This window comes from Aureobasidium namibiae, assembly GCF_000721765.1.
Source record: "Aureobasidium namibiae CBS 147.97 unplaced genomic scaffold scaffold_9, whole genome shotgun sequence".
Classification (NCBI taxonomy): Eukaryota; Fungi; Ascomycota; class Dothideomycetes; order Dothideales; family Saccotheciaceae; genus Aureobasidium; species Aureobasidium namibiae.
The window spans coordinates 617,432-642,299 of NW_013581200.1; the positions used below are offsets into that span (position 1 = coordinate 617,432).

At 49.2% G+C, this 24,868-nt stretch overlaps 7 protein-coding genes across 7 annotated transcripts; 3 read left to right on the plus strand and 4 right to left on the minus strand.

Annotated features, from left to right (window-relative positions):
* Positions 1 to 248: 248 nt before the first annotated feature.
* On the plus strand, positions 249 to 1,553 carry M436DRAFT_47924 (proline oxidase PrnD; the record flags this gene model as incomplete). Its single annotated transcript, XM_013571661.1, has 1 exon — positions 249 to 1,553. The coding sequence occupies one exon, from the start codon at positions 249 to 251 to the stop codon at positions 1,551 to 1,553; it is 1,305 nt and encodes a 434-aa protein (XP_013427115.1).
* A 2,994-nt stretch (positions 1,554 to 4,547) lies between these two features.
* M436DRAFT_47715 (proline iminopeptidase) lies at positions 4,548 to 5,567 on the minus strand (the record flags this gene model as incomplete). The annotated part of the gene is made up of 2 exons (XM_013571632.1): positions 4,548 to 4,809; positions 4,861 to 5,567. 2 exons carry the CDS (start codon positions 5,565 to 5,567, stop codon positions 4,548 to 4,550), a joined length of 969 nt encoding a protein of 322 aa, XP_013427086.1.
* An 856-nt stretch (positions 5,568 to 6,423) lies between these two features.
* M436DRAFT_47412 (RNA polymerase II subunit A C-terminal domain phosphatase SSU72) lies at positions 6,424 to 7,568 on the plus strand (the record flags this gene model as incomplete). The annotated part of the gene is made up of 2 exons (XM_013571585.1): positions 6,424 to 6,632; positions 6,851 to 7,568. 2 exons carry the CDS (start codon positions 6,424 to 6,426, stop codon positions 7,566 to 7,568), a joined length of 927 nt encoding a protein of 308 aa, XP_013427039.1.
* Positions 7,569 to 9,803: 2,235 nt separating this feature from the next.
* On the plus strand, positions 9,804 to 11,021 carry M436DRAFT_47506 (endo alpha-1,4 polygalactosaminidase precursor; the record flags this gene model as incomplete). The annotated part of the gene is made up of 3 exons (XM_013571602.1): positions 9,804 to 10,499; positions 10,562 to 10,724; positions 10,789 to 11,021. The coding sequence occupies 3 exons, from the start codon at positions 9,804 to 9,806 to the stop codon at positions 11,019 to 11,021; spliced, it is 1,092 nt and encodes a 363-aa protein (XP_013427056.1).
* Positions 11,022 to 12,493: 1,472 nt separating this feature from the next.
* M436DRAFT_47491 (uncharacterized protein) lies at positions 12,494 to 14,569 on the minus strand (the record flags this gene model as incomplete). The annotated part of the gene is made up of 1 exon (XM_013571600.1): positions 12,494 to 14,569. One exon carries the CDS (start codon positions 14,567 to 14,569, stop codon positions 12,494 to 12,496), a length of 2,076 nt encoding a protein of 691 aa, XP_013427054.1.
* A 1,005-nt stretch (positions 14,570 to 15,574) lies between these two features.
* M436DRAFT_47112 (uncharacterized protein) lies at positions 15,575 to 16,315 on the minus strand (the record flags this gene model as incomplete). Its single annotated transcript, XM_013571522.1, has 1 exon — positions 15,575 to 16,315. One exon carries the CDS (start codon positions 16,313 to 16,315, stop codon positions 15,575 to 15,577), a length of 741 nt encoding a protein of 246 aa, XP_013426976.1.
* Positions 16,316 to 16,792: 477 nt separating this feature from the next.
* On the minus strand, positions 16,793 to 24,581 carry M436DRAFT_47179 (uncharacterized protein; the record flags this gene model as incomplete). The annotated part of the gene is made up of 6 exons (XM_013571539.1): positions 16,793 to 20,869; positions 20,920 to 21,085; positions 21,143 to 21,405; positions 21,461 to 22,068; positions 22,119 to 22,293; positions 22,344 to 24,581. Coding segments are annotated over 6 exons (7,527 nt in total), but the record flags the coding sequence as incomplete, so codon positions are not given.
* Between the last annotated feature and the right edge of the window lie 287 nt (positions 24,582 to 24,868).

Consider the following 24,868-nt stretch of genomic DNA (forward strand, 5'->3'; position numbering starts at 1 on the left):
AACAAGGAGAACGGCGGCATAAGGATCATGGGTTTCAGTATTAAAGGCAGATGGCCCTCTGCTGAGAGAGGTCTAAGTGAACTCATCGACTCTTTTCGCAGCCCTCAGAAAGACATCATCGCATACACGGCAACGACATGTCTCTCAAGCTGCGCTCCAACATGGCACGCCGCCTGGATGGCCGCGTCGCAACACCCTTCTTGATGTCTGCCAGACACATGCACAGCACTCCGGCCGAGCAACACTCCATGACTGTTCCTCAGGTGGCTACCCTCCCCAAGCATGTTCCTGGTTCAAAGGTCACTAAGACCAACAAGACTCCTGCTCTTGCCGTTCTGCCTCTTTCGACCGTCCTGAGAACCTACATGATTACCTCAATTTCATGCAAGCCCGCACTTTTGTCCGTCTGCTTCAAGGCTCTTACCGCCATGATCCACGCAAAGGGTCCCATCTTCAACGTCGAGCGCAACCCTCTTCTTAAGATGGTCTTGAGAGAGACTTTCTACAAGCAATTCTGTGGAGGTGAGACCAAGGCCGAAGTCCGTGCGACTCGCGCTCAGTTGCAAAGCTTGGGATACTCTGGTGTCATTTTCGAGTATGCTCGCGAAATCCTTTCCGACGTCCCCTCCGACGACACTGCCGGCGATGTCGAGCTGTGGAGAAAGGGACTTATGGACACTGTCGAGGCTGCCCAGTCTGGCGACATTATCGGTCTGAAGTGGTCTGGTATGGGTGGCTACGCCATGCAGCTCCTCAAGCAGGGAAAGCAGCCCATCGATATCATGGACAAGGCCATGAAGGAGATCTGCGATGCCGCCTCGGCCAAGCGCATCGCTCTCGTTCCTTCTGCCGAAGAAACGACTACCAACCCCATGATTGACGCCTGGACCTTGAACTTGCAAAAGATCTACAACAAGCCCGATAACATCGTTCTCTACAACACTTACCAATGCTACCTCAAGGGTGCACCCGCATCTCTCTCCAACCACCTCCACCAGGCCAAGACTGAAGGCTTCACTCTCGGTGTCAAGCTCGTCCGTGGCGCCTACCTGCACTCCGAGCCTCGCGAGAAGATCTGGGACACCATCCAGGATACCCACCGCGCCTACGACGGTATGGCCGAAGCAGTTCTTACCCGTACCTACAACGACGTCGTCAAGCCTATCTCTTCTGACGATGGTGTCTTCCCTCGCAACGTTGGTCTCGTCCTCGCAACCCACAACGCCGACTCTGTCCGCAAGGCCCAAGCAATCCGCACCAACCAGCTTCGTTCCGGCGAGGAGAGAGTTCCATGCGCCTACGCTCAACTCCAGGGTATGGCCGACGAAGTCAGCTGCGAGCTCATCAGCGCTACTCAAGCCAAGCCTGAGGAGATGGTTGATATTCCCCGTGCCTACAAGTTGACTGCTTGGGGCTCCATGACCGACTGCCTCAACTACCTCCTCCGTCGTGCTGCTGAGAACAAGGATGCCGCTACTCGCACTGTTGAGAGCAGAGATGCCATGCGCAGCGAAATCTGGCGTCGCATGAGAGCCACTTTCGGTCTTGCTTAAGCTTCTTCCTTCCGCTCTCTCTTTCGACCCTTTTCTCGACCTTTCGACAATGATTACGACGGCGACCCGCACAGCGATGATGATTCTTCTTTTCCTACCACAAAGCATTTCTGGCGTTTTTAGCGATGGGCTGGCGTTCACGACTCCCAAGATTGGGATATGATTTATTCCACTTTTTGTTCTTCACAACAACTCATAGATGCTTCTTTCTGACCCTCATGGGCAGTTTGCTTCGCGATACCAGATACCCTTCTAGAGCATACTACTTGAACCAAAAAATCCACAAAAGTCACAAAACTTCTCATCCTCTCCGAGTTCAAGTCCTTTGTGATCACTCGACTTTGCTATTTTCTCCGCGACTTGGAATGGTCCATCTCTCACGATTGCTTTGATGGATCATTTATCATATCACTAACCTCATGGCAGATGGAAACAAAACAAAATCTCAAATTTCGGTCCATGAGCTTCGCATTGCTTGTTACACCGAGTCTAGCCGACAAAAGCCGAGATGTGCCGAAGCTACCCGCTAGCCCAGTCGTCCCGGCTTTCTTTGTTCCCGGAACCCTTGTTTCAACGTCAACGACACGAATCGTCATTTGGAGCATGACCATCGAAATCATTCGACATGGTCATGTGAGATGGATGCCTTGACCTTAGCTCGGGGAAGGAACGTCTCTCCATGGGCACAGCTTCGTCTCTGGAATGTTGTGTGCATTGTGATGGCCGTCCAGCCAGAAAGACGGTTGCACAGGGAGAGCGAGAGGTATGATTCCATTTAGACATTCTTCTGTTTCTTGTTCATCCCGTGCGTTCTCGAAGCTGTCTTAAACGAAGATGGCTACACAGGCAGAGCGAGATATATGTGTCTCTTCTCATATCGTTATGTTTTCTTGAACATATTGTGCAATCGGCTAGCTGCCCAGATCAGCGATGTTTACGCAAGGACAATCCAACGTAAACAAACTCTTCTTGGACATTTGTGCGTTTTCTCAATCGTACTGTGAATCTTGATGGGTATAAGAAAACAGAGGTTGTCGTTTGGAGAGGGCGTAACATTGCTATCACGTTCTTGTACAAAAGTAACAGAATCGTCATCGTGCAAGGTCTCGGTTTCTCACATGCAAGGAACTTTGAGACATGGCAATCCTACACATAGAACTAGCACTTCTTCTGACTTCTTTCTTAGCAAGCACGATGATCCAGTGGATCTAGATGGGAGATTTTGGGACCCCATCTCACATGAAAACCCACTAATCAAACTCCTAACTCAAGTCATAGCATGAAAAAGTCAGCTAGAAACGAAAAGGAACAGAACAGAAGAGCATACTCTCTTCCCTCCTGCATGTTTGGTCGCGAAAGGCAAACATACAAAATTGAATAATAGTTGTCTAACCTTGATCAGACATGCTCTGGCAACCATATGGTATTGCATGTGGAGAAGTATAGATAGCCACACTTACCACTAAAGCGAGAGCACTACTTCAATCCGTGACCGATTATCGACACGTTAGTCAAACTTGATCCGTGAATCAGAGGAGCATACCCTTAGGCATACAGACTGCGATCTCAAGCGCAAGAGCGGCTAGTCGATAACAAAAAACACATTATACGGTCTATGTCTCATGTGGAGCTAGGGAAGCGCTACATTCAAGATGTTTCTTCTAGCACAGATTTAGCAGAGCAGAAGTCCATTGTAGCTAAGCAGACCGATATTGCCCCTTTGGAAGTCTCCACCAAAAAATCCATGTACTTCTATCAGCTGTTGCTCTTGTGTGATATATTGTATGAGAACAGAGGTTGACTGTACCAGAACAACCAATCACTGCCACCCCTCGGTTGCCCTCCCTAATTCGCAACGGAGATGAGCGGCTGGCCCAGTGGCTATGATCAGTAGTATCTGGACGATAGTTCTTTGCACGCTCAGAGACTGTGAGTTCGCACTCACTGCATAATCTTCTTGACTAGAGTACCTTCTTTTTGGATCAATCACTCGCTGTACGAGAGACTTTCGTGGAACCTTTAATCGATAACAATGACTTTGCATGTTACTATGAAGCCCCAAGACATGGGTCACTTCCGAGAACTATCAGACACTGAGAGACTGCTCTAAAGAGATGGGGTCTCTTACTAAGCCTAACGGTCTGGCTTTAATGACGAAGGTAGACGAGGTCTTCGGGGAATTGATTAGGAATTGCGTTCGTATATGTGACCACTTCTTTCTAACTCCATATGCCAGCTACTTAGTAAGAGACAGTATCTTCCGATAGCTTGATGTTAAGTTTAGTCCAGTGGATGGCGAAAAGCCCAGTATAAGTGACGATGGTTGGGAACGATCTTGCTGTTTATATGCACAACATTGCCAGTGATAATATATAGAAACCAGGGTCGTATATACTACATCCTTCGAACCAAGTTGTTCGCTCATTATTCCTAGCCTATATCTCTCTACTTACGTAGACAATCTCATCATGGTCGTCTCTGATAAATGACTATCGCGAACGACTATCGCGGACAAGGTCAATGACGCCGCTACCTCTCCCGATATCTCATCTAGAACGCATACACGACAGTCGGACATCAACGTACATTGACGGCGGGACGGCACGGCGACGACGACCCTTCTCTGAGCATCAAGTCCATGAACATGACTATCTTCTTGCAAAGTTCCTTGCACATTGCGCATGATCTAGCTGAACTTCACAAAATCTCGCGCGCTCACACATCCGAAGGGGCATGTTACTTCAGTCAGCTCGTCTACGCAACGCACATTGTTGCATACTGAGCCTGCCAGTGGCTTTGATGCCACTTTTACAAGTCAGTGGCTGAGCACAAAATTCCCACAGCCTGGCAGAAGCTTTGTAACCCAGAAAAAGTTGTGCAAGAAGTGGAACAGGGGTATATTACGGAAACTGTGGTAAGACCAAAAGGAACAGAACAGATGAATGAACAGAAACAGAGAGCGAATGAAAAACATAATCGTGCAAAATTATCACATCAAGACTCAGAGGTCAGAAAGTTGCCGACAGCATCGACGAACTTCTCTGTCTCTTCGAGATGAGGACAATGACTGCTTTCCGGGAAACGGACCCATTTGACCTTGCCTGGGATCTCACGGAAGAAGGGCTCCATGGTGATGTCTTGAGCTTCATCGTAGTTGCCGTTGATCAGCAGTGTCGGGACATTGATCTTGTGAAGTTCGGATGTGATATCCCAGTTCTTGAGTGAACCAATGACATTGAATTCGGAAGGTCCGTTCCTGAATTGTTGTCAGTAGGTACATATCTAGCTTGAGCCAGCCTTGACTTACATTGTCATGTAAACAGTGTCATCCTCCTTGACTTGGGCCAGGGTTTGATTCAGCTCATCCGGGAAAGGTATGACACGGCAGACATGCTTCACGTAGAAAGCCATCATGGCGTGCTCATACTCTTCTGAGTCTGTCGATCCCTCCTCCTCACATCGCGTCAAAGTCTCCTGGATGTCTTTGGGCAATTCTGTTCGTAGCTTGTTGGCGACTTCGACCCAAGTGATCAAGCTTGCGGGAGAATTTGCAATTATGAGACGGTACAATCCAGCCGGACGTGTCGTGGCGTAAACTGCTCCAAGCATACCGCCCCAGCTCTGGCCAAAAAGATCGAATTTCTTGATATTCAGATGCGATAACAGATTCTCCAATTCAGCAATAAAGAGATCGGTAGTCCAGAAGTCAGTATCTCCTTTCTTCTCGCGCAGATGTGTCGAGTTTCCGCAACCAATTTGGTCGTAGAGAATGACGGGGCGTGAAAAAGGTGCCGAGGATAGATGGGCGCAAGGCAGGATGTAGTTATGAGCCATTCCAGGTCCACCATGCAGACAGATTAGGGGAGTGACATCTTTAGAGAGCTTTCCATACAGAGCATACCAGGTCTCGGCTTCGACATCAGTTCCTGGGACTTTGAAAGCGACCTTTTCTGTCTTTGAAGGTGCGGGCAGAGTTTTTAACAAGGCAACAACGGTACCGGCAGATGAGCTCATGGTTTCTAGACAGTCGACATGCGAGAGTGGAAGAGTATATCAGGAAAGGGAGGAAGGTGCCAAGCTAGCTTTATAGGACGGGACAAAGGCACGAGTCAGAGATGTCGAGACGGGTATAGCACATCATCGTGAAGAAGTGGTAGGCAGCGATCAGCACTTGGACGGAAGTAGAAGGTAAGAAACGGCAGGCGTGGTCAAGCTACGAGCCGGATGGAGTAGAGGAAGAGCAACATGATGGTTGTACATGAGCGATGTCGGAGATATGCTAAGGGCATAATGAAAATAGACGGAGTTGCGCGGTGGACGAAAATGGTGAAAGCAAGAGACGGAGCTGCCTGATTGGGAAGGCGTCATGAGCTTGGCGGCAGTTCGGCAGCCGCTTTCTTTTGCAACTTCTCTCGGTCCGTGGGCTGCCAACGCTCTTTCCTCCAATCCCATCACACACACGCGTCTGGTCCAAACTGCTTCACACGCAAAGGGCGACCTCGCATCTCCGGCCTCTCTCTCCGTAAGTTTTCGACTCCATCACACCTTCCTCTGCAAGCACAATCACATGATGAGATTATAATTATTGGAGCTGTCGGACTCTTCGGAGACTGTCGAGACAACTTATTACCTTATACGCAAACACCTGAAACAACCCCTCCTTCACTCTATACCAATCACGCCCCTCGGCAATCAAGACCATTCGGACTAACGCGTCGCAGTACTCTATTTGCTCCTGCCAGATCGATTCGGCCGTTCCGAAAGCTTCGCCTACGCGTTTCACTCTCGACTATAGCTCTTGGTCTACCTGACCTGCGCCTATCTGTCAAAGCTACTCCGTCCTTCCTATCGCATACCACACCACATAATCATGTCTGCCGATCCTCGGAGACGACCGGCGCCTGCTCAGTCTGCACCTCCACCACCACCTCCACCGCCTCCTCCTCCAGCCGACGCTCAACCAGACTCATCTGTACAGAGGGTGGACGGCGTCAGTGATCAAAACACAGCACAAGAGGCCAAAGCTGAGGAGAGCTTCAAGCTGCGCTTCTGCACCGTATGTGCCAGTAACAACAACAGGTATGTCTGTGATGCTGTGTGCCATTCATGTGCCTCTTTGTCGTCATGTCCTCCAACACGCCGTGTCACACGCCATGTCTTGCTTCTACCTTCCTCTCTGCATAAATGTATATACTCGCCGCAATACAAAGCCTCTGCTTGTCCATCTCTCTCCTGCATCGTCGTCGTCATGATACTGCTCTTCTCGACCCAAACACCGTACTAATACGGTCATGCAGATCGATGGAAGCACATCTACGCCTCGCCGGCAGCGCCCAACAATATCCCACCATCTCCTTCGGCACTGGCTCGCTAGTCCGTCTGCCTGGCCCTTCAATCACACAGCCAAACATCTACAACTTCAACAACACCTCATACGACAGCATGTACCGCGAGCTTGAAGGCAAAGACGCTCGTCTCTACCGCGCAAACGGTATCCTACCCATGCTCGATCGCAACAGAAACATCAAATGGGGTCCTGAACGTTGGCAAGATTGGAGGATTGGATACCCGCGTGTAGGCAAGAGATACGCCAACGCACCCATTCCTGGCGACCCTGTCTACACCAATGACATGGGCGCCCAAGGTACAGAGTCAGGCACAGTGGACATCGTCATAACCTGCGAAGACCGCTGCTGGGAAGCCGTTGTTGATGATCTACTATCACGAGGAAGTCCGCTCAATCGCCCTGTCCACGTCTTCAACGTCGATATTAAGGATAATCACGAAGAATCTTTGGTCGGCGGCAGGGCTATTCTTGAGCTTGCTGATGAGCTGAATGCTGCTGCACAAGACGAGAGGAAGATCCACGCTGAGAAGACGGGCAGTACTGAAGGCTTCGATGCTGCTACTGGAGGTTCAAGAGACGGGTTTGATGCAAGGGTTCCCATCATCTTAGGAGAGTGGCAGGAAAGATGGCCCCATCATCCTGCTCTGTGGACTCTAGCTTGGTTCTAGATTGGACCATGCACCACAGCATGTCCGCTCCGACGGTTCATACAGACACACGCTGATATAGCTTTATACCCATGCAATCATTGACCAACCATAACATTCTCTGTTGGCTCTAAGATCTCACCCACCTTTGACGTACAGAGACATTCGTGCTGCGGTACCACTTGTCGGCGCTCTCGATAGCTGGAAACCCGCTCAAACAGTAACAGCAACAGCAGTAACAACAGAAGCACAAGCACCAGCAAGACCAATGGCGGACTACCGACCCGATTGTTGTCGCTCTTGACCAGTGTACGTACAGAAGACCAAAGGAGGTTCATAATTCCCACTCTCCAATTCGCTCTCTCCGTGATCGAACGACGAGCGTCTTTCGAGGGATGCAATGCCCCGGATGTTCAGAGAGCGAAGCTGGTCCTTAAAGATCACTGACCTGGTTCTCTGATCCACTGAGCACATTGTCACAATAGGCTGTCGTCTCGTAGGACTCAGGATATCTGCATTTGATAGTATCCAGAGGCGGAAGAGAATCGATCCTTGGAACGGCGTTGCTGGCTTCACTGATGATGTACTAGTTGGGGTGGAGATATCAATTTATAGTTGGGGCTCCTATCTCTACTACGTCCATGTGGTTCCTGCCAACCATATCATGCTACTTTGTCTAGTGACACCTCTTCCTCCCTTAGATCATCGACAACTGCTCCCGTTCCAGTTCGAAAATAGCTATCATACTATCATAGCAACTGCCAACATGACGGTGACAAAGACCACAACAACGAGAACAATGACAGCAACAATCGCAACAGCAGAAACAGCAGAGACAGCAGAGACAGCAGCAAGAACAGCAGCAGCACATCGGCCTGTGATCACTGCTCTAGCCTAGCTCATATACGCAGGAAGGTAACAGACGGGGTCCATGACACATATTCTCCACTCTGGTCCTCCCTAGGTATCGTCCATGAGACTGAAACCCGGCGTGTAAAGGGAGCGACTCTGACATCTGAGGATCACTGACATCTGAGGATCATTGACATCTGAGGATCACTGACCTAGTTCTTCAACCGCCCGAGCAGATTTTGTGATCGTCTGTCATATGCCGCGAGAGACGGGCTTCTCACGATTGCAAGGCGGTCAATTTGCAGTGATGTGGGTCTTGAAGGTACCGAATTCTGGTAGAGAAGGATTCAGGTCCGTGACTTCCCTTAATCTGTAGCTTCCTTCACACGCCTTGCCCAGGCTAAGACTATGGTAGTAACCAGCAGCTAAAGAGAGAAGAACAATGACAAGTAGTTAAACGGACCTCCTGTGTTAGTCTGCTCTCAGTCTGGGCAGGTCAGCGTTGCAAGCAGCACGCTCCACCGAGTTGATGCCGAGAGACACAGTGCTCGTTGATGAATTCTTTCTGATGGCTAGTTGCATGTAGATGGCCATGGTGGCTGGAGAGCCAGTTTATATAGATGTGACAACAGGTACAGTGGTGGGTGACTCAAACCTCTCGTCATATCGTCAGCATCGAAGGCTTGCCCTCTGGGCGATGGAACCGTCCCCAACCGATTGAGTAAAGATCTGGACAGTAAGAAATCCGAGAGAGGGCATGGTGAGATAGCGAAATGATGCAGGATGTATTGTGTTAGGTCTAACGTAAGTATGTGGTCGTGAGCTGGATATAGCAGGGTCAATGAAGCAACATCTGCTCAAAGAAGCTGTTATCGTGACGTTTGGTATCGCCTCTGATTTTGTCCTCTACACAAACGCGTTCAGCGTCAACTTCTCACGGACTTTCGAACAGATCTCGAGAATCATTGGAAATAGCGATCATACACGAAACTAAGGTCGCAGCAGTACGTATAGATATCGCGCGACGATCACGATGGATTCGTCCATGAAGATGCACTTACTGTGAGAAACAAAAGCGCCAACTATCACGCTTGACAAATTTCGGTGAGATCTCTCGTACGCAAAAACGACGTCTAGCAAGTGGCGAGGTCATTGGTCCTGCCAAAAAAACCTCTGAAACTTAGACACATAGAGCTAGAAAACGACGAGTAGCCGTGGAGGCTTTGAGAAAACAAAAGTTGATTGATCGCCATGTTGCATTTGACGTACTTTCCATATCATTGTTTTTATCACGCAGTGACGGCTTTGATCTTGCTCGAGCACCATACTCCTTGACTTCGTATATTTCCCATTGCCTCATCATACTCAACGCATACTACAACAGTCAATCTTCTCTTCCTACGTATGGAGGAGATCCACGAGACATCCTCATCCACTCGCCTCTGCGACGAAGAGAAGCTACCACCCCGCAAGATTCCTTGGATTCGCCGTCACCCATACCGCACCCTCGGCGCCGTGGCAGGGACTATCGCTCTCCTCGGCATCACCCTGGGAGTAGGGTTGAGTGTCGGACTCACAAATTCTGGAGATGCACCAGAATCTTCTCCCACCATCGTCTCCGCCAAACGATCTGCTCCTGCCGTCGCTTCAGCATCTCCAGCATCAGTTTGCAAACCTGGAGTGCTGAGTGTACTAGGCGGAGTCAATGTCTATGCAAACAGCACCCCGCTCTGGCAACCTCTTCCCGGTACACCATGGCAGATTGTACTCAGCAGTCCTGTCAATGCTTGGAAGCCTATGGTGCCTGCTCTATCGATCTATGATATCGATATGTATGGGAACAATGCTTTGAACATTCAACAAATGCACCTTCAAGGCATCAAGGTCATCTGTTACTTCTCGGCTGGTAGCTGGGAGGTTTGGAGACCCGATGCCGGACTCTTTCCACCTCAAGACCTTGGGCGTGATCTCAGTGGTTGGCCGGGTGAGAGATGGGTGAACACTGATAGTAAGAATGTACGAGACATTATGGCAGAAAGGATCAGGTTGGCGGCTGAAAAGGGTTGTGATGCTGTTGATCCGGATAATATGGACGGCTTTGTGAGTTCCAGTTCTCGCTTGACCACATCTTCTGTATCGAAATACTGATCCTGTATCGTGAGGAAACAAACACAGGCTTCCCGCTCAACGCAAACACCGCACTGGACTATCTCTCCTTTCTCTCCTTGACAGCTGCAAAATACAACATGGCCATCGGTCTCAAGAACGCCGGTTCAATCGCTGCAAACGCTACTTGCATGGTCGAATTCGCCATCGTGGAATCATGTAAGCATCCCTCTCGCTTCCACAACTCTCCCCTCAAACTTGGTTACTCACAAAGTTCTATCAGATATTGCTCACGCCGAATGCGCCATCTATCAAAACTTCATCACAGCTGGCAAACCAGTCTTCCAGATCGAATATCCTCTGGGTGCTCCTGGATTCGTGAGCACCCAAGCGTTGAAGCAAAGCTGTAAGATCAATCGAAATATTGGATTCTCGGAAGTGATCAAGAGCAAAGAGTTGGGTGGCTGGGTCGAGTATTGTGATGGCACTGTGTTCAATACTCCAACATACACATAGAGCTGAGAGACAAATGGGACAGAAGAAGAGATTATCGTCGATATATGTAATGAGAACAACATCGAATATTCCCATCGTCCTCCAATATTGTGTGCCACAACATTCGATGAATGCTGGTGAGTTGGTCTGAATGTGCAAAACCATCAGCTTTGACAGTTTCTATCATCCTTGTGCAAAATGACCAATGGATATTCGTCTACTCAAGCACAGGATCTCGTTCATTCGACATGACATCTTGGATAACAGGACTCGCAGTGATTCAAGTGCCAGAGGTAACCCTGTATATACCAGATATCATCTCCCATCGCAATGATGTCGACGTATAACCAACTATACTCTTTGAAAGTGCACTCTGAACGTTGCAGCGACTCCTGATCTCGATCTCCAGGTAACGACTGGCCTGCTTACGCAGCTATGGCCCTCCCTTCGTTCAGCATACTCCATCACATCACATCTCGCGTCCGATATGTCTCCACCATATCGCATCATCGACCCTCCACAATCCCGTCCTCCGCTTCTACACAAGGCCATCAGAGACATCCGCTTTTCCATCGATGATCCCCTTTCTCCAGACCATCAGCATGTCTTGCATCTCTACAGCCCTTCAAGCGGCTACCGCGCACTCGGCAGACTAGTGGGCGGTACCGATAGTCACCAGCTTAGCCCCATCTGGGAGCTATCGATTCTTGCTTGATCTTATGCGCGGAATCGGAAAAAAGTCCGTCAAAACGAAAACAACAAACCCCGTTCCTTCCCTCGCCAGATTAGCAGCTCTTGTGGACTGGAGCGCATTGCCTGACAAAGACATGTAAGCGAGAAGAGCGAGGCTCTGCTGATCTTTCTCAATGTCAAAAAAGTAAGCTTATCCAAAAGTCGAGTTTATTTCTTGATTTTACTTTTCTCGGATCACACCACGTCCGGACGAGCCAGAGACTCAGCCCTGATGTGATCTGCAGAGGCTGCAAGTGTCGTTTGGGTGGTGTGAGGCATGGTCTGAGGTATGCGAGAATAGCTGAGTAGTCGCGGTGACATCAAATGTGGTAACAGAACGCAGAGACGATAGTCGGAAAGAACCAGTGACTCTGTGCTACTACGTTACTGCCTGATCAGCCTGATGAAGGAGAAACTCCGACTGCAGATTCTTGGCAGGAGCGAGGTGGCAGGAGCAGTGGACAGAAGTCCTGCGTTTTTGCCTGAGTCGGCATCCAGTGATGTTATTCAGGCAGGCACGAATGGCTTGCCCATCCATAGTAGACAACAGTTCAGTGACATATGGTATAATGAGGCACTCGATTGTCTGGTGTTACTCATACATAGAAAATCTGACTCGAGATGCATGCTGCGACTCCTGCTAAATCTCCACACAAATCGAAACATCAGATACTGCATTGCAACTTTTGCTCACTCTCTCACGATTTTTTTTTTGGTTAAACCTCGGAACGAGGTCTGATCTGATCACTGCTGACAACACCCTACAAGACCGACACCGGCGATGCCAGATTCAAAGTGATGGGACTTCCAGTCAGAGGAACCCAGATAACCAAGGGATCGGATCCGATGGTCTCTCTGACAAGACCAGGAGCGTTGCTCGTAGCGCCAATAGGAAGGGTGACAGCAATAGGAGCGGCACAAGTATTGCCATTCGCGGTGACAGTGACAGACACAATCTTCTTGCCATCGGAAGATTTGTTGTATGTCAGATTGGGGTTGCACTGATCGCGAGCGGCACGGTTGGTAAAGGCAATAGCGATATCGTCGTGCTTGAGAGAGATGATAGGCCAGTTAGTCAAGCGTGTCATTTCTTGAGTCACCACTTCGATCCAGATCTGGATCAGTGCAAACTGTCCGGTGACAGAACCGATGGTGGTAGAGTTGACATCTGCGTTGCGGAGATTGGACTGATGGAACATGAAGGGGTCATGGTGAAGCCCCATCAGGTGACGAACATTGTTTGTGCGAGCATCGTTGAGAAGATTGGTGAAGTTACCTTTTCCACCAGAGGTCTGTACCCACTCTGCTGTGGTGCAGTCTGGAAGGTCGCAATTGAAGAAGATGGTTGTCGCCCAGCGTGGAATAATCTCAAGTCCGTCGTATCCGTTCGAGGCCACTGTACTTATCAACGGCCAGAACTCGTTTTGTCGATTCATCAACACGGCTCGAGTGTTGTCGCCCACCGCTGACGTGATGCCGTTGGTAACCCATGCTCTGATAGCATCTCCATTGTGCATGCCAGTGATGGCAGGAGGAATAAGACCGTTGGGTGACCATCTCGTGGCTTGATTGATTCCAGTGACGTTCGCCCAAGCCTGATTGAAAGTGATCTCTTTGTTTGTGTCATTGAATGTTGCGTTGTTCAACGACTCGTGAGTGAAAGTATGAGAAACATGTGCGAAGGCATTCATATTTTCTGGAACTGACAGCCATTTGTACAGAGGGTCGATCAAAGAACATGCCTTGCTCCAGCGGTATGTCGTGGGCGTAGTAGGCCAGATATCCGTACCGGTACCGAGTGGCTTCTGGAATTCGAGCGGAGTTGAAGACATGGGTCCAGTGTAAATGATGGCGGGATCAGGTTGGCAGATTGTCGTGTTTTCAAATGTGATACCTGCAACGATGTTGCCGTTCCCGTTGTATCCCAGCTCCATGAAATAGTTGGACCCAGCAGGGAGTCTTGAGTTCAGTTGAGGCGTCCAGTCTTTGATGGCTTGGAGGTCTGCTGCTCTCAATCTGAACAAGGCGTCCGATGGCTGGTAGAGTGCTGTGTTCAGCATAACGTCGTCAACCTGAGTGCTTAGATGTATGCGGCGGTAGCCAACCGTCAGACCACGAGTCAGCCAGGCAATGTATGCATGTTGGAGGTAATTTGACGTCAGGGCCCAATTGGTCGCCCAGCTCGAAAACCAGACCATCTCTTGACGATTTCCGTCCTGGTGAATGACAGCGGCCGAGCCACGTCCGGAGAAATAACCATCGGTACTTGGTCCGAGGCCTGCAACCTCCCAGGTCGTATTCGGATTGGTGATGGTTGCTGGATAGTGCCAAATGCCTTGAGTGCTAATGGTGGCACCTTGCACGAGATTGGCAGTAGGGAATCCACTTGTGTTTGTGAAGCTGAGCAATTGCTCGACACCGGCACCGCAGCATCCGGCGCCAGGGATGGTAGGAGTAACATCGAAGGAAGGTCCAGGATAGACATCGATACGGACCATTCTCACACCAAAATCTGATTGATATGCATATAGAGTCGCAAATTGAGCGGCGGTTAAAGCACTGGCCCAGCTGTTGTTTCCGTAATCATAGGACACTTCGCCGAGGATGATGAAGCCACCATAATTGCCTTGAGTAGTAGATGAATTGAGGGTTGGCAGTGTGATACCTTCTTGGGGTACAATTTGCAGCTGGTATGGGATGCCATAGCCATTGAGTCCGGAGGTTGCCGAATAAGATGATGGTAGATTGCGAGCAAAGATCAAGATGGTGTTGGCAATTGTCTGCCCGCCGGTGGAGTTGCTGACCTGAGCACTGGCCAGACTTATCAGACTAAGCATACCAAGAACGATGATATACACCGAGCGTGCCAGAAAGGCACGCTCGAACATAGCGATACGCATCCTGGTAGTGAGTTGAGGGATGGAGATCTCTCAGATCTTGGTGCAGAGCTGGTTTTGTTGTCTTCCAGCGCACACGGACGTAGACTTGCTTGCGCTCGTACGAGAACCTTAGCGCCACATAGCTGACACAAGATTATTTTTGCTCCTTTCTTGAAGTATAACGGCTTTACAGCTGCTCAAAATCTCTCTCTGAACATAGCGTCGGGCCTGTGTTGTAAAGCGATCCTCCAGTCCACTTCAAGCTATTGATACACAGCCATACACATCAGCCTTGATCACAAGGCACAATCGGGTTGATGCCAATCGTCGCGTAGATGATACGATGACGTGTGCGAGGCGCAGCTTTGGATTGACCGAGATGGACTCGACAAATTCGTGCATGTTTAGATAAGGCAAATATGATGTTGTTGGTATGGAGTTGACAAAGCATGTCGTACTGTGATGTGCAGACGACTTGATTATGTCTCCCGAATTTTCAAAGCCGTACTATCAAGGCCTCATCAAGGTGCACGTCGATCGCGAATGTTGGGGTATCGCATCGCGACGCGAAATTGATCTCGTCCCATCGAGAGACAGACAGTCGAGATACGCTTTGGAAAAATATCGTTCGACCAACATCGATGGCAACAGCACGAAAAGACGCAAAAATGGACGCAAGTCTGGAGCTTTGAGTGCTGAAGAAGGAAGTCAAGTTGAGAAACGCGAGTGGGGAGAGAGCTGAAGCCTGTGCAAGCTTTGTGTGAGTTTGATGCACAGATTGTACACTATTTATGGAATATATGTACCTCCCATGTCCTTGATCAATCATACATCAACAATTATGAGTGTCGACCAGCATCCAGAATCCCGTCCTCGATGCCGTCGAACATATCCGTCAAATCAGTATTGCAAACTCAAAGGTCATCCTATAAGACCCTGGTGATCCGAGAACCATCGACGCCATCAGCACTTGACGTTCGCGTTCGACTGTCCGACCTCCTTCGTAAAAGTCGGCCACATCGCATCAAAACTCGAATACTGATCGTTGACGATCAGCAAACCCCCACGATACCCAGCATCCACCAACTCATCAACATCACTAGCCATAGTATGCGTAGTTGATGGATAACTATGCAACATAACCGTGCTCTTCGACCTCCTTGCTTGTGGGATACTCGAATTGCCCCCGTGATTCATCCAATGATCATATGTGTTTTCGTAAGCATTAATCATATCAGCAACTTTGTAGAAAGAGGCATCGACAGCGACCCCGGGGTTTGTCCAGACGAGATTGCCGATTGTCATTGTGGATTTGACTTTATCGTGGATTGTCGCCATGTAGCCGAGGAACTCCAATGATGCAGGTGTTTCGTCGACGAAGATGCCATTGAGCGAAATATTCGAGTTCGTGTATGTGGACCAGGATTCGTAAGTGTCGATATCAGAGGAAATTTCGGAGAGAGAGCGTTTGCCGTAGCTGGTGTGTACGTAGCCAAGTGTGTTGACGTTGGTGTATGAGTTGATCAGAGAAATGTTGGAGATGTAGTTGGAGTCTGGGGGAGAGCCGCTGGGTCCATTGTGTGGATTGATAATGATGTTGAAGGTAACTTGTGGGTTGTTGTTCAAAGCATCGTAGAGCGGTTGCCATACACCGACCGAAGGGTACATGTAAAGAGGAAGCGCGACATACATATTCATGGACATCTTGGAAGGTTTCTGCTTGTCTCCGAACAGCTTTCTAATTCGAAGTCTTGGATCTGATATGAACAAAGACATTCTCTCTGACAGCGGCATCTTGTACAATATGCAATCTGGTATGTGCCTCTAACAAGATCTGCCAATATCTTTGCAATTTGGAAAGCTGTTGTCCGTTGTGAAGAGAGGCCGGATTGGGAGAAACTGTTTTGGCCAGCAGACACCTACGTCGAAACGGCCATGTGCACTTACTCGAGGCAGCGAATCAAACAACACTGCTTCTCTATTCCTGCGATTTGAGTTCTCGAATGTCGGGGGCAAGAGACCCCTTTGGAGATACACTTTCCAAAGCACGAACGGGTTTCGCTTGGAAAACAAGACGAGACTACACGTCAAGTTCGAGGACATATTCGGACATCGGAACGGTTAAAATAATGGGTTCCGACAAACTATGAACACCTTACTCCACCCTGCTGACCTCTAGATTCACCCCACAGTTGACATGCCTCTCACGTACGTACCTAACCTTTCTTTGCGAGGCGCAGGCTGACTATGCGACTGAACCTTCTCCAATTGAAAATCTTGCCAACGTGCCTTGGCATTTTCTCCAGTATCAGCCTCGTCATCGTACTCAAAATCATTTGACTCGCCAAAGGCATCGTTCGCCGGCGGATGTCGGCTGATTTTTGTTGCGCAACGGCGGGTCTCTGCCCAGCTACGCTGTATCCAGTACATTTGTTCGTGCTCACGAAGATATCTTTGTCCGTGGAAACTGCGGAGAACGACATCTCGGAGTTTGAGACCTAGAGCACGACGATCGTCTGCTTTCTCGTACATTCTCGCGAGAATCCACCTGACGTCTTCGGGCTTGAAAAGGTCTGGTAGTGGTGGCGGTTTGATTTTGTCGGTGGTGTACTCTGCCCATGGACCTAACATGCCGAGAATGCTCAACTGAGCCCTCGCGAGCGCTTCTGGATCGTTGGGAGGCACGACTTCGCCATAGCGCTTAGTTGAGTCATCAGGATCGGTAAGCACCAGAGCCGTAGCGCCTACTTCTGTGGCAACAATAGGAATACCAGACAGAGCAGCTTCTCCGATAGCTAACGGAAGACCTTCCGAGAGCGAAGAGTTCATGAACAGCCATGCGTCTTTGAGAACTTCCTTCGGTGAACCAAAGCCAGCGAGAATGACTTTACCATTCAGATTACGGCTGTTGATGAGTGTAGTCGTCTCTAAAGCATAACTCGGCTGTCTGTCCTGAGCGCCATAGACGATCAGACGATAATCGGTGAAGCCGTACTTGTTGACGATTACATCAGCAGCCAGTACAGCATTCTTGACATCCTTGATGAACTGAACGTTTGACAGCATTACACATGTCGGTAGCTTGCTTCTAGTCTCTGTGACTGGCTGGAAAGCGTCCATGTTGCTAATACCGTTTACGATAGGATCAATCTTGCGAGCGAACAGCTTTTTGCTACCCCGATGTCCTTGATCTGTGCCTAGATCAATCTCCCAATCGGGATTGAAGACAGAAGTGCATGGTAGGACAATATCGACATGGGTATACGCCAGATGGCAAGCCAGCTTGATGCCAGCAAGTAGCATAGACTGGACTGGAATCGGGAGCAAGCATTGCGCTGGACTGATGTTCAAGCAAGTCTCTCGCCACAGAATGGCATGATCCCAGATGCCCCAGGTGGTACCACGTCGATACTTCAGAAGCATACCATAGAGACTGCTTATTCCGTGATGTGTACTCTGGAAGACAGTTGGGCAGTCTGGCGGAAGCTCGACTGAGTAGATGAAGAAGTAGCAGACGTACAGTCCGAGTGCACTCTTGAAATCGCCCATTGTCGCTTGCTCGATCTCAAAGTAATCGCGGGGGTTGCCAATATTAGGGTCGTTATAATCTATGAGCCAGGCTTCGATCCATGCGTCCCAAACATCTTTGTTGTCCCAGGTTTTGTTGAAGTCGCACTTCTCGAAGTATCTGTTCATCTGGAGAATCACGTTACTTAAAGTGATCAAGTCATTTCGAGTATGGCGTCTCATTCGTGCTCCTTTGACAAAGGATGTCAGCAGAGGGATGAAGATAGCCTTGATATCATCTTCGATTCGTGTGTTGAAGATTCGCTCGTCAATTTGGGTTTGCAATAAGTTGTCGAGTACACCATGATAGGGCGTCTTGCCATCCAAGCCCCAAAGAGGCAAAATCTTCAGTGAATTGATGTTCTGTTCGATCTGGTATCGGGGGATGCCGAAATCATTAGCAGACTCAGCTAGACAGTGACCGCGAATAGTCGTATGTCCATTGACCAAGTCCCGCCGACAGTTGGAGACACCGCCAGGATTGTCAGGCCAGCAACCGTTGTCTGAGAAGATGACAGAGGTCCGAGTCTGGGTATCGCGATAGGCGTCTTCTGGGCGAGCTGTGACTTGATTCGCATCCTTGCCCAGCCCCATGACGAACAAGTCTGAAATCTTGATAAGAAGTGGACAAGTCTGAGACGCCTCTGCAGATGGCTCGATCGCAGAGATTATCAAATCAAGGTTCTCATCGAGATGGTGTGCAGCTTTTAACAGGTGTCCAGCATCCCGCAGCCTCCAGTACTTCTGCAAAAGAGGCTCCTTGCGTAGTATCATCTCATCCAGAAAACACGCTGATACGGCATCCAGATGAGGTGGCTTCCCCCAGAGCGTCCACAAGGCAGTTCTCAAAACGGCAGTGGATAGTTTGCGGTAGACTACCTTTTTCTTAGCCTCAGAATAGCCAAAAGGCATGAGTGACATGAACCATGAAGCAGACATGGAACTCTGAGCACTGTGGTTGGGAAATCGTTCGAGCCACTCCAAAGGATGATGAATCAAAAGATCGACGTTATCAAAAGACAGATCTTTTGGTTTCTTGAGCAGACCGAATGCATCTTTCAGGACTGCTTCAGGAGTTGCTACACCAGCAAAAACTGTGCCGTGCTCATCTGTCAATGTTGTCTCGAGATCAGGATCTCTTGCGTGCTTGTAAACCCACTCAGTCTCATAAGTCCGACCTTCCAGGATCGCAACCACCCGTCTGATTCTGTCAGAGGCAGTCCAATGCTTGACATCTTTTGAACCAGATCGTGGTTGGACGCTCCAAAACACAGAGATCACTGGAGGATTGTCATCTGCAACATTTTCCCGAGTGTATGTCGCTTTCAGAATCTCAGTATTGCCCTTTGGTCTTTTCTTGTAAAGATATTCGAAAGAGAATTCTGCCTCCGCACGAAACAACCTTCCACTGACCACGCGACCATGTTTGTCAAAAACAGATGTGATCTCGCGGCCATTTTCTTCTTTGGTGATTCTTTTGGTTGGCCAACGTCTCCACTTCTTGTTTTGGTACTCGAAGGTTGAGGTAGTCTTGGTCTTTTGATCTCCTGGATTACTCTCATAATGTATGACTCGGTATGACCTGTCATAGATTGCCATACTCCTCAGAGGAGAAGACTCGGGTGGAGTGCTATGCATACCATCAAAAGATGCAACAACCAGATTACCATCAGCATCGCGCGAGAGGAAGCCGCTGACTTTTGAGAAAGGCGTTTCTATCGTGATGACTTCACCTTGAAGTGTCCGTGGTAGTCCTCGATCCTTCATTTCTAAGAACGATGACAATGAGGGTCTGCCGAGGATCAGAAACAGCCAGATGAAGAGGTTCTTGAGAAACCAGCAGATTTTCCAGACCTTCAGCAGTATCCAGAGCAGAGGTTTGTGCCATAGGTGATCTCTCAGCGCGAACCAAAGTTCGCGGTTGACATCTGGTGCGCCACCTGAGATGAGAGCTGTCCACTTTACAATGTCGTAAATGGTAAGAGTCAGGATTGTAACGAGGCGTGTGAACTTGGACTTGACCGTAAACTTCCTGCCCAAGAAGGACGTTAACTCTGGTTCCTTGTAAGAGCCTGCAATGTTGAAAGCATTTTCTGCATCTCTGCTGACGGTCGACTTTTTCTCTTCATACTCGACTAGACATTTTTTCAATTCGGAATCACACTCTTGAGTTCTTGTCGATCTTGCCGCCAACCACGTGCGGCAAGTGGCAGTCGTGTGGCTTGTGACACCCAACATGCGCGATATAACAAGGGATCGAACATTATCTGGAAGTTTGGTCCATTGAGCATTGACGTCGATGTCAAGACACAAATGCTGGAGAATTTGCCGGTGGGTGTTGTGCGACAGATTGCATAAAGTATCGGTGTGAGTTTTGAACAAAGTCGCCCAACTTGATGGTTGAGCATTTGTGTTGTTTGTCGGCGGTTTCTCTGTACTTCTTCTGTCTGTCTCGGGGGCCACCTGAGGTCTGTCCTTTGGATTTGATGTTGACGAGAAATAGCCAGTGAATATGAACGTGGATATAGCAGCTGATATGCTGGCAACATCCAAGCCAATAACATAGTCGTAGATGAGTGCATCTGTGTGGGAGTCTGCTCGGAGGACGCAGCCAACGACAAAACCTGCAGCGCAACATACGAGTACTGCGACCACGTGTGTCTTCGGATCCCGAGTAAAGCAGCGATTGAACTAACGAAAGGTCAGCTTGCAAGACGTATGAGGTCAGCACATTGAAATACCTGGAATACACACACTCCTGTATAGCCCAAGACGTACAGAAAGTACACAATGATAGATCTGTGGTCAATGACAAACACCCAGAGGAGGATTGTCATAACACCAAAGATGATAGACAGATAGGTGAATAGTTCCATCAGCGCATTTCGGTAATGCTTGTTGCGCAAACTTTAGCTTGTCAGTACACCTTCGTTTCGTTAATTCTGAGAAACAGTCGTATCATACCGCTGCTGATCAACCTTGACCTCGCTGTAACCTTCCAAGGTGGATATCTTACGATCTGGAAGCTGGACTGCGAGTGGCCAGAACCTTTGTAGAACCACATCCACTGCAACTGCACCAAAAAGGAAGTACAACAACCCGAAGCAGATTCCATAACGTGCTCGGTCGTCAAAGTAGATCTCGATCGGTGGTTGTCTCGCGCTCATGACGATATTGATCCAGCGATCCATAAGAGCGCCTAAAAACAGGCCTACGTTCTGCCCGAGCTAGGAGAGTATTAGCGAAGTCCAAGTGAGAGCACGTAGAGTACAAAGCACTCACGTCGTATTTTGAGTAGCGAAATGTAATGAATTGACTGTGCTCTTTAAGACCCCGGGTCAATTGGCGCTGATTGGCGAATGCAAGTTCCAGTTGCACAAACCAGGTCGTCGTATAGATTTCCGGCAGGGCTGCTCCGCCGGCCTCTTTCTCAAGCAACCAGAGAGCATACGGATGTCCGATACCCATCTTCTTGACAAACGGATCTATGTTGGGCTCAGAACTGAAGATCTTGCGAAAGAGGCTCCTGTTTCGATATCCATGTACCGCTAGTCGGAGAGCAAGACGCGCGCGCGACGCGAGCTCTTGCGAGTCACCTCCAGACGCGGAATCTTGCTTGTCCTTTTTGGACTTGTACCAGGTCATCAAATCCTTCTCTTTCACCGACGGCACTTTAGCCAGCCAGGTAGTCCATTCGTGAAGAAGATTTCGGAAGCTGATAAGGAGTGCAATGACAAAGGTGTAGATGATAATCAGGTAAATGAGCAGATCGTGCCCATTGACGAAGGTAGTGAGAATTGGAGAGATGAAGAGGATAGGAATGCACCTCCACATGGCAGTGCGGCCAGATGTGAGAGGGCAACCGAGTCGATGCGTTGTAGCAAACATGCCTATTGGAAAAATATCAGTTTCAGCTCGAGACCCGGATGCTCAAACTCACCTAGCAGATTGAGGAAGGTCGTCAGAGCATAAAGATATACCAGGAATATGAAGCCATCAAACCATCCGACTCGAGCACTAAACGCAAAGAAGCCGCAAAAGGCTACGATAGTGCTCAAGATGAAAGAGGCAGAGAACCGCTGTACAAGAAAATATGACATGTTGTCAAATGCAAACTAGACAATTTAGTGACTAGACTGGATTGTGTAAACTTAGCTTGACTTACGTTGAAGAGATAGAAGCCTCCAGTGCTGCCCACCCAGCCAGTGATACCGCCAGTCATCAGAAGAGCAGTAAGAATGGCATAGCCAGCCATGGTGACAGCTCTGTAGTCCATGAACGCCGTCAGATAGAAACCGCGACCAAGAAATGACAGTAGTGTGACATCTATTACTGCTGGGAAACAGAAGATGGATAAGGCACCGAACGCACTGGCAGCCTCGGTAAGACGCTTAGTAGATTCTGCTACATCGAGCTTAAATCCAGCCCCTTGTCCAGGTAAGTCCACAGGTGAACCAGAACCTGTCATCGCTTCGTGCCCCTCCAGCTTTATGCGAGCCTCAGTGTTGGCATAGGCAGTGAACACGTCCTTGCCGTCCCATGAATCAGGTGGAGGCGGGTGGGAAGTCAGATATTCGTGATACTTGTTGAACGTTACCTCTCCCAAGGCTCGTGGCTGGACACCAAAGTATATTTCGCACTGTGAACCAAGGACCCACAACTCAGAGAACACTCCAGCTTGATCATGTTGTTGTAAGAAGAGTGGACAACGATCTGTGGTTTCGAGATACACGTCCTCGTAGGCAAGCTTGCGTAGAGCACAGAAGTATATCAGCCCGTAGATGTCTAGTCTGCAACCAGCGGGTCGGATAGTGCCAATAGCATTGTAGGCATCTACAAGGGGAGTTGACAACTGGTTCAACGTCGAGCGATTGCCAGTGAACAAGGCGTCCTGCAACTTTCGTTCGAGTAGCTCAGAAAGCTCAGCAAGCTTTTCTAGCTCTGGAAGTCGTTGTGCGCCTTGTTTTGCAAACTGCTCGAGGCGCATCTTGACAAGCGTTCGCGTACTCAGCGATTCATCGAGACAAGCTCGAGAGTGCAACGCTATCCAGCTGGCACTTCGACTCTCTTCGAGTAGAATCTCTACGCATCTATGAATGATTGGTTGATGGAGAAGATGATCTAAATTGCTCAGCCGAATTTGTTGAATGATGGACAGTAGGTCAGCTTCAGTGCATTGATTTAGTTCTTGCTGAATACTCTTAGGAAGTTGTGCACCTGGAAAGAACAAGAGTTCCTCCTCGTAACGCTGCAAGCGCGGTATTCCATGATGTGCGAGAAAAATGTGCCAGAGCGTAGCGGTATCATGAGCATTCTTCAGCGAGATGTAGATGTTGATAATCTCATGATCATCCTCCTGCAGGCTCTCGGAGAGTCCGATCATGTGTCCACTATCGTCTGGGAGGCTAAATCCACTGTCCAGACCCTTGTAGATCCGCACATGTCCCTTGGTAAGTCGGTCAAGCAGCCTTTGCAGCAAGTGCGGGTAGGAAGAGTGCTCCAATGCTGTGCTTAGCACTTTGGACATTGACATGACTTCGATGTCTGCGTAGACGTGCAACATTTGCAGTTCTCTCAATCGGCGTTGTGTTTGTAGAATTCGCCCGTAGTGCTCCTCTGTAATCTGATCACGAAGAAAGTGACATCCATTCTTGCAGAGCGGTGCGCCACAATCCGTTGTGTCCCAGAAGCTCTCTCTCCTTGCTGCACTCGAAACATAATCTGGACTAGGCACGCTTTCCAGCCGCTCATTTTGGAGGGCCAGAACGTCGGCAGGCAGAGGAGCCAATGCAAGCAGGCTTTCAGCTGGTCCCAGTACCTCGGATAGCTTCTGAAGGTTGAAATGGTTATCCTCTGGCTCTGAATATGGAGCAGGCTTCAGAGCAGGATTCTGTGCCCAGCATTTTTGCAGGTATACAATTTCGGAACGCTTGAGCCAGTCAAAAGCACTGAGACTCATGTCTGTTCGAGTATTGTGTTGCGACGCCGCTTGAGCTTGAATCACGGCACCAAAGAAGTCTGCTAGCTTGAATGCTCGACGTAGAGTTGCTGCTGAAGGTCTGGTTGTCCAGACTTCGAGAAATCCCAGAAAGAATTCTGGACGTTTCTTCATTTGACGTTTACACCTTGCGACGCACTCTCGCAGCTGAACTGCGCGAAAGAAATCTCGGCGCTGGCCATTGGCTAGGACACAGGCATTCTTGATCATGAAACCGTCGATCAGTGCGAAGGAGATCGAGTCTACGATCTGAAGATCCGGATCACCCATCAAAACCGTTGAGACGTGCAGGTTTCTGAGCGCTATCAAGAGTGTGTTGATGTCTTCGGCTGAGTCACCCTGGCTGTATGATACGACAACTCCATGGAGACCTTGTTTGAGTCGGAGGTTGTTAACGAAGGCGGCCCTTTCCACAATATTCTCTTCTGAAAATCTCGAGGTGGGCTTCAGCAAACCATAGAAAAGCGTCGGAATGTTCGTCACTGGTTGAACGTCCGCTGAGCTGCGAGGAGGGTGTACGGAGTCTTGGGCCGTGTTGGGCTCTGAATGCCCAAGCGAGTCCTGTGTTGAGCGATGAGACGAGATCGCGCTTTCAGCAGTGCTCGACCCGGAAGGCGGCGGCTCTTCGCAGCTACGTACCGGAGCAACAGTTTCCGGTGTTGTGCCAGATGTTCTTTCTCCGGTCAAGCCGA